This window comes from Rutidosis leptorrhynchoides, chromosome 4 (genome assembly GCF_046630445.1).
Source record: "Rutidosis leptorrhynchoides isolate AG116_Rl617_1_P2 chromosome 4, CSIRO_AGI_Rlap_v1, whole genome shotgun sequence".
Lineage (NCBI taxonomy): Eukaryota > Viridiplantae > Streptophyta > Magnoliopsida > Asterales > Asteraceae > Rutidosis > Rutidosis leptorrhynchoides.
In genome coordinates, this window is record NC_092336.1 from 37,933,975 (window position 1) to 37,946,394 (window position 12,420).

The 12,420-nt window shown below is 31.2% G+C and overlaps 2 protein-coding genes across 4 annotated transcripts; both read right to left on the bottom strand.

Moving 5' to 3' along the window:
* Positions 1 to 522: 522 nt before the first annotated feature.
* LOC139840398 (uncharacterized) lies at positions 523 to 4,374 on the bottom strand. 3 transcript variants are annotated; one of them, XR_011757394.1, is made up of 8 exons: positions 4,006 to 4,374; positions 3,776 to 3,842; positions 2,940 to 3,097; positions 2,557 to 2,843; positions 1,863 to 1,926; positions 1,665 to 1,759; positions 940 to 1,179; positions 523 to 858 (listed from the first exon to the last, which is right to left on the bottom strand). XR_011757394.1 is itself a non-coding variant. In XM_071830668.1 (7 exons), exons 4-6 carry the CDS (start codon positions 2,771 to 2,773, stop codon positions 1,147 to 1,149), a joined length of 345 nt encoding a protein of 114 aa, XP_071686769.1. In that variant the 5' UTR covers positions 2,774 to 2,843; positions 2,940 to 3,097; positions 3,776 to 3,842; positions 4,006 to 4,374; the 3' UTR covers positions 525 to 858; positions 940 to 1,146. The 3 variants fall into 3 exon arrangements, 1 of the variants encoding a protein (XP_071686769.1); XR_011757393.1 differs by having other exon boundaries at positions 1,665 to 1,926; XM_071830668.1 differs by lacking the exon at positions 1,863 to 1,926 and having other exon boundaries at positions 525 to 858.
* Positions 4,375 to 8,498: 4,124 nt separating this feature from the next.
* LOC139840566 (protein ALP1-like) lies at positions 8,499 to 9,125 on the bottom strand. The gene has a single exon (XM_071830829.1). The coding sequence runs from the start codon at positions 9,123 to 9,125 to the stop codon at positions 8,499 to 8,501; it is 627 nt and encodes a 208-aa protein (XP_071686930.1).
* Positions 9,126 to 12,420: the final 3,295 nt, after the last annotated feature.

Consider the following 12,420-nt stretch of genomic DNA (forward strand, 5'->3'; position numbering starts at 1 on the left):
TAGAAAATCTACTGTAGCAAAGATAATATATTACGCTTAAATCATTTTGGAAGAACATAACAAAATAAGATGTGATGAGAAAATTTTGACTGGACTAAAGTTAATATACTACGCATAAGTCTTTAATTTTCCAACTTTTCCCTTCAGTTCATATTCAGTATTCAACATAGCTACTCTTAATTAAATCATTTTGTAAGATAGTAACAATATAAGATGTTATAAGAAAACTTTTACTGGTTTAACGTTAATATACTACACAATTACACATAAGTTTTGAAAAACTTTCTCCATCGACCCATCTTCAAGTCTTCAAAAATGTCATTCTTAATAACATTTTCTATAACCACTGCAACTCCATATGTTCATCAACCAAAGTTATATATAAATCAAACTATTAATGTTGCAAGTACTACAATTATAACAAAAGTTGTTTTGCTTAAAAGAAGTTACTCTGAAGGCACAAACCAAAGAAATGAATAGAATTGAATAATGATAGCAACCCACAACCAAATCTAAGGCACAATAAAAAAATTATATAATTAATGGTTGTTCAACTTTATACGACATGATAACCTGTTCAACTTTAGATTTCATACAAAGATACAAATGAACTTAGAAAAGTGCACCATACTCTTTGTTAGACTTAAATAATTTTAGTTTAAACTCGTTGCGAAAGTGCATTTACTCCAAAAAACCATTACACTTGGAACCAATTACCATATGTCAACTTGATAAAAGATTTTACCTTCACCTGGTCAGATTCATCAGATAATGGTCTAGCTATGGCATCCCTGTTTAGGAGCCAAGTAACAAACTCAATCACCGGTAGTGGCTCAATCAAGGCAGTAGTAGAAGTGTCTGTAGAACAACAATGAAAAGCTCAGTGATATAAATTTCATGACATGTAAATAATAGTCAAACATTGAAACATATACAAACCAATATTAAGAGACAGTCCCATCTGAGTTGGGTGTATGCTCTAGTAGAAGCCACGACAACTATGAGCCCTTCACCCAATGGTTGCCTTTGAGCCAGATTAGGTCATAAAATGATCTGCCCACTGTTGAGGTTTTTGAGCCGGCAAGTATGACAGTCTCTCCCTATTCCTTTTCTTTTCTTGATCGGCATTTTTGTATCGGGTTCGTTTTAGGCGAAGCGTTGGATTTGTGTTGTATGGTTCTGTGTACCAGTATAGTTAATAAGTTTTTCATTAGTGAAGTTGTTAGGTAACTATAAAATCACATCCTAAAGGTGTTTATAACTTCAAATTTCCAGAATTTAGCAAATGGATCAAAATAGACACTTATCGCCCAAATGGGTCAAAACTTACACGTAAACCAAAATAGGCTTAAAAAAACATTTTAAAACACGTTAACTTGCAAATTTGTTTAATAAATCATAATGGGCGTATTCAAATCAACAAATGCTCAATTTGACACTAAATAATCTAAATGGGTCAAAGGGTTAAAATGGACAAACAAAACCCTTTAAAGTATATAACTTTCAAAATCATTATTTTGACCCGACTTCTTAATATTTATAACCATATGGAAACCACTAATACCAATATATTCTCAATAAAAATGCAAGGTTTTAAGTCAAGCAAAAAGAAGAAAAAATTATTTATTACTTAATAGCGGAAGTGAACAAAATTTGATAGGAACCTGTTTTGCAGCAACAGTTTTTAAATACTCAGACTGCATTTTGTGAGCATGAAGCTTCTCTCTGAATGAATGCATTGTTTTAACACGATCAGTTCCTACACAATTGTAAGTTAGTAAACACACATAAAATATTTGTAGGTCTTATGGATGTATTAGAAATAACTAAAACTATGAAATAATTTTTCTTAACACGATCACCTTAATACCGATTGTCAGTCAAGCCCGTTTTAAGTGGCTGACCAATTTCAAATCAGTTCCAAACCTTCATTAAACAAGAATAAAAGTAAAAAATCAAAACCATAAGTAAGACTAAAACCAAATTCAGCCATTCCATATCGATATTTCGGCCAAAAGTAAATGAATATAAAGCTCCAAAAGCATTCTGACATAGAAAGAAGAGTCTTAAAAGAAACCGAATGTAGAAACAAAAATGTGTACTTAATCTTCAATTTAAGTAAAATAAATCATGAGGATTATCCTTTGAACTCACATGTGACAAAACTCATAAGACCGTAAAAATCAAACAAAGCTTATCAAACAATGAAACCGTAATCAAATGAATCAATTTACTGAAAAACCCTTAATCATCACTAAAACATCCCTAATCCACTTGATTATAAATCAAAATTAAATCAATGAAACATACCCGATGCCCTTTTTATAAAATTGGTACGGTTAAAATCTTAGTGAAATATCTAGTTTATTATAAAATGACTAATGAGGTCTACTGATGCATTAATAAAATATCGTAGACGACTTTAACCTCATTTTTCAATAAGCTATTTCTTTTACCAAATTGAACAATTAGAGATAAAGCATAACCCTAATCAGCCCATTAATAAGAAAATGGGTCAATATTGACACCTTCACTTACTGGTAATGAAAAGAGTACCTGAGCCAATGCTAGCTTGATAACTTGCGGAAAAACTCTTGTTGCTTTTCTCAATAGAAGCCTTTTCTTGAGTGAGTCCATGTACATCAAGAAATCTTTTGTATAGCACGCTTTGTACAGGAGAAAGCTCCACAGCAATTACAAAAACAGTTTTGTGCATCACCCCACATGTCAAATGTAATACCACCATGAGACACGATTTCCTTATAATTTTCATATTTTGTCTTCATTGATGTCAGTGACTTCAGACGTTCAGCTTTCAGTAACTTAAGTCGTTCTTGACGTTCCTATAATCAAGTATTTAGAAAAAATTAAAAATGACTCTTTATATAAATATAAATAAACAACTAATACAATGAGGTTAACAAAAAATAAAAAGATACATTTTCAATAGCAATTTTCTTCTTAGCATATTCTCCTAATTCAGCACCATCAAAGATTATGCAGATTCATAATTTAGCATCATTATGCAGAGAAGAACGTTCTTAAACGTTAACAAATTCATGATTAACATCATCTACGGAAACAACTAATCACAAACCTGTAACGAAACCTTATAACATCAAAAGTGATTTCCATTGTTATCCAATGTTTTCTGATTCGTACTTACAATAAGAAACGAAGATTAAAAATGAAACGATTAAAGGGTAGTCAAGAAACATCACTGATATGCAACAGCAATTGCTACATCACATCGGTAATCTATTTGTATGACTATTTAACTCGGTATGATCAACCTACTATCCTCAATTAAACAGTAAAAAAGTGCAGAATATCACAGCAACCAACATCTACATAGTCCAAGCATAATGGAGAGCCTTCTTAAAAAATAAAGAGTCTTATGTATTTTTAAATCTAAATGATTTAGGTATTGTTTAACTCACACACAGACCTTACAAATGATATTGTATCAGGTAATTATATAACAAAGTCACACACACAAAAGCCAAAATATTGAATCAGAAGTATATGTCATTGATTAAAATTCAGAATTTGATATCAAAACTATATGTCAAAATGGCGTCAAATGTTGTATAAAAAAAAAAATCTATGCAGAAAAAGAAAGTAAGTAAACAAATTGACATATCTATTCATCCAAATTTGAAAACTTCAATAAACAAATAAAACATTTTAAATCTACATGATAGTCCTAAACTGAAACCATGTGCGTTTCTAATTGTATGGATTTAGAAGAAGAAAAAAAAAGGTTTAGACATACCTTTTGAAGAATCGTATTACAATCTGTTTCTATCTTGCCTTTCTCAAATACTCAGTGTCGCAGAACCCTAAAAGCACGGATGAAATCAATGATTGTTTGAATTGAATGATCGTTTAAATCAAGTTACAGCTTCAAGTTAATAAACACAAGTTACACAATTTCTCATACAAATAAATTCAACATGACATATACTGATATACCTACATACAAAAATCAATTGATAAACTAACCTTAGACGCCGGTAACCACAAATAGATTTCAAACCTAATCTGGATATTGTTATCAGATCCCATGAATTTGGCGATGACAGAAATAGCGATTTAGACAGATGTACAACAAAATCAAGGTGAATCCTTCACGGATTTCTCACGAAAATGATTCGTTGTAATCGAAAAACTATATGCAGATGATAATCAATAGATACATCAGATGAATTAGAAATCGTGAATCGGGATAAACATAGGTCAAATCGTGTTGTTACATGTTGATTAGAAATTAGAGTTTGAGAAGTGAGGAAGAGCGTACGATGCTGTGGACTACGTGAAGAAATCGATTTAGGGTTAATTGATTTCAAAATTTGGCCAAATGTAATTGCATATCACAAAAAAAAAAAAAAAAAAAAAAAAAAAAAAAAGGTTAACGACAACAACTAAAGATGAACAAAAAGAGGGGTTTCAATTGAAGGAGAATGAAAAGGATTAAACCCTCAAACGAAAATTGAATGCTCCGCGTCAGTCATACATAAAAATCGAATTTTTTAATTCAAAATTCTGAGAAAATTAGAAATGCTGAGGAGTAACCAGGAAGCGCCACGTGGATATATCTTACCGTTTTAGTAAGATATAATATATATATATATATATATATATATATATATATATATATATATATATATATATATATAGTGGTAGGATCAAGAGGGAAGTAACCAATCGGGGGAAAGCGGGGGGAAGCAAAAACTTTTTTTTTTCGTTTTTTGAAAAAATTTTGTTCACGAACATTATAGATGAGATGAAAATATGAACATTTAGTAGAGACACTTTGTGATAAATGTTTTTATTTTGGCGGGAAAACGCTCGAAGAAGTAATATATAACAATTATCGTGTTTTTCGAGCGTATGTTGAGGTTTTAGCTATTGGTGTTTAAATATTAGGGTTTAGATATTAGGGTTTATAGGGTTTAATATTAGGGTTTAGGGTTTAGATTTAGGATTTAGATTGAGTTTTTAACACGAACGGTTTAGAGTTTAGGGTTTAGGGTTTGGTGTTTTGGGTTTATGAAAATAAACCCAAAACACCAAACCCTAAACCCTAAACCCTAAACTCTAAATCGGGCTAAATTTTACTTCACAAAACATGAAGAAAAAAAAATGTTCATATTCTTCACGAACAATATTATCTTGAATGTTATTTTTGTCGATCGTTTTCCCGCCTAAATAATAACATTCATCAAAAAGTGTCTCTTCTAAATGTTCATATTTTAGTGTGATCTTGATGCCGGAAAAAAAAATTCCAAAGAAAACGAAAAAAAAAAAAATTTTGCTTCCCCCCGCTTCCCCCCGATTGGTTACTTCCCCGTTGATCCTGCCACTATATATATATATATATATATATATATATATATATATATATAGTGGTAGGATCAAGAGGGAAGTAACCAATCGGGGGGAAGCGGGGGGAAGCAAAATCTTTTTTTTTTCGTTTTTTGAAAAAACTTTGTTCACGAACATTATAGATTGGATGAAAATATGAACATTTAATAAAGACACTTTGTGATAAATGTTTTTATTTTGACGGAAAAACGCTCGAAGAACTAATATATAACAATTAATATATAACAATTATCGTGTTTTTCGAGCGTATGTTGAGGTTTTAGATATTAGGGTTTAGATATTAGGGTTTATAGGGTTTTGATATTAGGGTTTAGAAATTTAGGTTAGGGTTTAGATTTAGGATTTAGATTGAGTTTTTAACACGAACGGTTTAGAGTTTAGGGTTTAGGGTTTGGTGTTTTGGGTTTATGGATGTGACGACCCGAAAATTTTCAACCAAATTTAAACTTAATCTTAATATGATTTCGATACGATAAGCAAAGTCTGTAATGTTGAGTCTCGAAAATTTTAGAACTATGTTTATATATTTAATTACCCTTCGACTATTTTCGACGATTCACGAACAAGTGTTTGTAAACAAACATGTACATATATATATATATATATATATATATATATATATATATATATATATATATATATATATATATATATATATATATATATATATATATATATATATATATACTAATTTGAAATTATAAAATATAATTTAAACATTATAATTAAATAGGTAGAATAAGATACAAAATAATTAAGTGTAATGTATATACAAATATATATGATTTTTAGTTATAATTATTATTATATGTATATTAAAATATATATAAAATTAATAAATAAAAGGTATTCAATAAAAAGTTATTACATATTATATGTAATCACAAGTTAAAGTATAAAGGTTATATTAATATTATGATTATTACTTTCATAATTATTACTAATAACAGCATTAATAATTGTATTATTAATAATATTATGGTCCAACATAAAATAGATATTTATATATATGAAATTGATATAAGTTGTTATATTATCAAAAATTATTAATATTATTATTATCATTACTACAATAAAAATTAGTCATATAAAAATATACTTAACTAAACTATATTAACATTTTATTTATTTAAAATATATAAAATAAATACATTTAATTAAGTTATTAATGAAACACATAATTTATTAAAATAACAAGTATATCACTATTAATATATAAATTCGTTCGATTACAATTATATGTGTTAATATATATATAAATGATATAGGTTCATGAATCCGAGGCCAACCTTGCATTGTTCAGTATCGTCGTATGAATATTTTTACTACAAAATATTGGATTGTGAGTTTCATTTGCCTTTTTTACCCTTTGTATTTTTGGGCTGAGAATACATGCGCAATTTTTATAAATGTTTTACGAAATAGACACAAGTAATTGAAACTACATTATATGGGTTAATGATCGAAGCCGAATATGCCCCTTTTGATTGGTAACCTAAGAATTAGTAAACCAATCTAATAATTGACGCGAATCCTAAAGATAGATCTATTGGGCCCAACAAACCCCATCCGTTGTAGCGGATGCTTTAATACTTCGATGTTGTTTTTTATCATGTGCGAAGGATTTCCCGAAATGATAGGGGATATTCTTATATGCATCTTGTTAATGTCGGTTACCAGGTGTTCACCATATGAATGATTATTTTTGTCTCTATGCATGGGACGTATATTTATGAGAAATGAAAATCTTGTGGTCTATTAAAATGATGGAAATGATCATTTATGTTAAACTAATGAACTCACCAACCTTTTGGTTGACACTTTAAAGCATGTTTATTCTCAGGTATGAAAGAAATCTTCCGCTGTGCATTTTCTCATATTAGAGATATTACTTGGAGTCATTCATGACCTATTTCAAAAGACGTTGCATTCGAGTCGTCGAGTTCATCAAGATTATTATTAAGTCAATTATAGTTGGAGGTATTATGAAATAGTATGCATGCCGTCAACTTTCGATGTAAAGAAAGTTTATCTTTTAAAAACGAATGCAATGTTTGTAAAATATATCATATAGAGGTCAAGTACCTCGCGATGTAATCAAATATAATGTATTCGTCCAGATGGATTAGGACGGGTCATGAAAATGGAATAAACCCAAAACACCAAACCCTAAACCCTAAACCCTAAACCCTAAACCCTAAAGTCTAAATCGGGCTAAATTTTACTTCATAAAACATGAAGAAAAAAACGTTAACATTCTTCACGAACAATATTATCTTGAATGTTATTTTTTTCGATCGTTTTCCCGCCTAAATAATAACATTCAACACGAAGTGTCTTTTCTAATTGTTCATATTTTCGTGTGATCTTGATGCTTGAAAAAAAAATTCAAAAAAATGAAAAAAAAAAAAATTTGCTTCCCCCCGCTTCCCCCCGATTGGTTACTTCACCATTAATCATGCCCCTATATATATATATATATATATATATATATATATATATATATTATGTTGTAATTATTGATCATAAATATTAAATTTAGGGAATGTCTAAAACTTATTAATACTTACGTTCGTTAATTCCTTTTGTTAGGCGTAATTCAAATGGCGTAAATCTAGTGGCGATATTGATCTCTAATAATTACAAGTTATTTATTTCATTCAGTACTAAAGTGAAAAAATAATCCATATAGTTTTATCATTGATTTATCTACTCAATTGTTGGTTTTGAATTTCTTTTAATGGTTAGTTTTAAAATGACTTTGTTTTTTCAACTATTAGTTCATGCCTTTTTTTTATTTGGTTTTAGACCACAGATATTGGTGATTGTGACGTGGAGTGGGTGAGATGTACTTTTTGGGGAAAAACTGTGACTGGGCCATGACATTTTTGGGGGGAGTTGTAATGGGGGGCTTTTGTCATGGTAAGACTGTGACGTGGCATTTTTTTTTTTTTTTTTTAATTGTTTTTAATTTATTTTTGATTTTGTTTAATACAAAATATAAAATAAATTAGACAAAAGTACATTAATTATTTAAAAAAAAAACATTACAATAAAAAAAAAATACACGCAAAAAAAAAAACATTACAATACATTATTAAAAAAAAACACTAGTTATGCATCGAGCGAAAGTTTGGCGGGAGGTTCCAAATATGAGCCGTTAAATCTTCACGAAATTGATCGTGCACGTCTCGATCGCGAATCTCTTTCTCTCGTGATCGACGATCTTTGACCCTTCTCCAAATATTGCGACGAGGCCGGTTTTCGGGTTTATCTAACCATTCTTGTTCCCAAGTACTTAACGCAAACCCGTTATCTTTCTTTATCATGTTGTGCATAACAATACAACTATACATTATCCTTCTCATCTTATTAACACTCATAACTCGTGCCGGTGTTTTTAAAATCGCAAACCGACCTTGTAAAACACCAAATGTACGCTCAACATCCTTTCTAGCACTCGATTGAAATTTAGTAAAATTTTTTCTAGGCTCTTCAATAGGAGTCGTATACCCCTTTATTAGTGTTGTCCAATCGGGATATATCCCGTCCGCCAAGTAGTAACCAAAGGGATACTGGTTTCCGTTTACTTCAAACGGTGAAGGTGCGGCTCTATCCTTACGAAGGGAATCAAACAACGGAGAATGATTTAACACATTAATGTCATTGTTTGAACCCGCCATCCCAAAAAACGCATGCCATATCCACATATCGTATGAAGCAACCGCTTCAAGCATGATCGTCGGGTGACCGTGATCACCTCTCGTATATTGACATTTCCATGCAACGGGACAATTTTTCCATGCTCAATGCATACAGTCAATACTACCCAACATTCCCTTGAAACCTTGTTTCTCCTCGTGCGCCGAATACAACCGAGCAATGTCAGTTGCATTAGGCTTCCTCAAATATTTCCGCCCATATAAGTCAATTATACACTTGCAAAAATTAAGTAACATAACCCGTTTTTTCCGCCATTTTAATATATTCATCAAATATATTCGCGGTCATCCCATACGATAATTGCCGTAACGCGCAAATTATTTTTTGAATAGTTGAGAAACCAAGTCGTCCAAGTGCATCCGGACGTTGTTGGAAAAAAGTAAAATGATCGGGGGCATTAGGAGTAAAAGAGTGTTGAAGAATACCGTCTCGGATACGGAAAAATAAAACTTTGCGCATCCGAAAACGTCTCTTGAAAATGTCGTCCGGAAACGTCGGATTTTCACAAAAGTAATCGTTCCACAATAATTGACCCGCTGCTTCACGATCTCTATTTAAAAAACGTCGTGGTTGTCTTTGAAAACGAGTTCTTGGTTGGATTTCTTCCTCTTCTTCGGACGACGTTGAATCGAATAACAAATCGATACTTAAGGCTAAAAAATCCATATTTTTTAGTTTCTAAAACAAAAAGAAGACATAAACTTTTATATATATGTGAGTGTGTAGTGAATAAAAGTGTGTGAAAAATGAAAATAAAGAGTGTGTATTTATAGAAGAAAAAGCGGAAAAAAAAAACCAACGGCTATGAAATTTAGACTAATCAAAACGTGCCACGTCCCCTACTTATGCGTTTGTACCAGCGTTTTTTCGTGACAAACGCCCCGTTAGAAACGCCCACAAACGCCCATTCCGGGCGTTTGTGGGGCGTTTGTGAGGCGTTTGTGGGCGAAAAATGGTGACAAACGCCTGCGTTATCTGTGGTCTTATGGTGAACGAACCGAATAAACCGGTTTTATATTTGATTGAATTGTTTTGATTTTAACATATTTGGTTTGATTATTGGTTGTAAAAAATATTCTTTGAAAGTCGATGTTCCAAACCGAGTACACTAAATAAACTATAAACCACCCGAATGTACACCCCTAAGTATCGTATTTTAAAATTTATTTATAAGAAAAACATCAAAATAATGTTATAGGTATTTATCATAAGAGCTTATATATACAACATTACAATATGAAATTTTCTATATCATACTACTTATACATGACAATAAAATAAAAATATCATTAAAAATGAGATAATAAGTACACAATGTATGACATCATAATAAATTTATATGTTAGAACTAGTAGGAAAATAAATTAGATAAGATAACAATTTCCCTTTAAATCTCATTTTCAATTTTCAGTTGTCAAAAAATCACAGCTTGAAATAAGTCGGTATATTTTGCATGTAAGTCAGTCGATATCTACTTGGTGATGTCTTTGTGAAGTTTGGGAATTATTATTATTATTATTAACCCTTACATACTAAAAGTCATTGTAGAATATGTAGTTTTAGTTGTTTTAGAATGTAAGTTTGCATTTGCGTTCACACTACACCCGATCCCTCAACTTCCACTTACTTTACACAACGACCCTTCGATTTTACACTTTTTCGTGGGTAAAAAACGTATTTATATAATTTTATTAAAATAAAAGAAAATAACTCCACCCGAATTTTTAACGGACCCTATCTCCTCGCTCGGTGCGAGTTAAATTTTCCCGAGACCACCGTTCAACTCGAAAAGGTCTCACGAACCCAACGGGACTAACTATACGCGAAACGGACACTTTTAAAAAAACGCTTAACACAACGACAGCCTGTATCTTTCTGTTCGTCGCAAGCTAAATTTTCCCGACAGCACCGTTACACTCGAAAAAATTTTATGAACAAAACGAAACTAACTACGTTCGAAACGGACACTTTTTAAAAAACGTTTAAGACAACGAGATCTAAAACGGCGCTTAAGACATGAGCCGTTTTTCCCTCTGTAAATACACAACGCTACGTTAATTATGAATACACAAGCCGAAAGCCCCCGCTGCATCGCGCGGGCCGGGTCCGGACTAGTTAAAACTAAAAGCAAGTCATTTCAACTTATAAAATTATGCTCCATAGAATTCAAACACGAACAAAGATAAAGAATCTTATTTATCACTAGGCTGGTTTTAATGTGGATAAATAGATAAATTCGATTAAATAAGTAGATATGGTGTCTTAGGTAGGTTCGTACGACACATTTTTCTTTCACACCTACTTTTAAATATACATTAGTTGTGGAATAATTTATATTTCTAAATATCATACTCGTAAAACATCTCAATATATTCATAGAGTGTTAGTATCTTATACTGATATCCATGCGCTTTTATATTTATGTCTTATTGACCGGAACTTGTTTTGAAAGCAGTTCCGTACCCTAGAGTAAAAGAAAAAAATGATTTTCTTCTATTTCATAGAGAAACTTTTTTTTTTTACTCTGAAGTTTTAAAATAACTTTCCATATATTCTATGGTAGAAAAATGGTTGTCTACAACTTATTTCTCTCATGACTCACATTAGTGAGATTGTGTATTGTTGTTTACGAGAAGACTTAAATATAATCTCGTTTCTGAGTCTGATCTTTCGAAATTGTACCGTTTTCAAGGATTGTTCATTTCGGAAAGAGAGTTGATCCGTACACCACATTGTTTTTGCCATACACCACCAAAACAATTATTTAGACAGTTTTACCCTTTCTTTGAGAAGTTAAGGGGAGTTGGTGGTGAACAAAAGGAAGGGTAAAAATGTTCAAAAAATTTATTTAGTGGTGTATGGCAAAAAAGAGGTGGTGTACGGATCACCTCCCTTTCGGAAATGCCACTTGATGGATAGTACCGTGGTTACCGGCTTCAACTATCTGCTAGATTTTCATAAGAAAATATGTAATTGGTCAATGTGGTTGCGATCTCTTTTATCTTCTTTATAAATATTTGTACATTATATTCTTTCTAACTTTTTGCTAGCTATTTAATAAAACTATTCATCCTTCGTAAAAAAAAAAAAAAAAAAAAAACTCAAATATAATCTACCTGGTGATTAGTATTTATGAAGACAAAATTGCTGAAATGGTTCCTGTAGTTTGTACTAAAATGCTGATTTAGTCTCTATGCTTTTTTTATTGAGTCCATCCTCGTGGTTTGCAAATACTGCTGATTTCGTCCCTCCGGCTGATGGCCGTTAAAAAACTCCGTTAACTCAGGTCACATGATAGGCACACGAGGG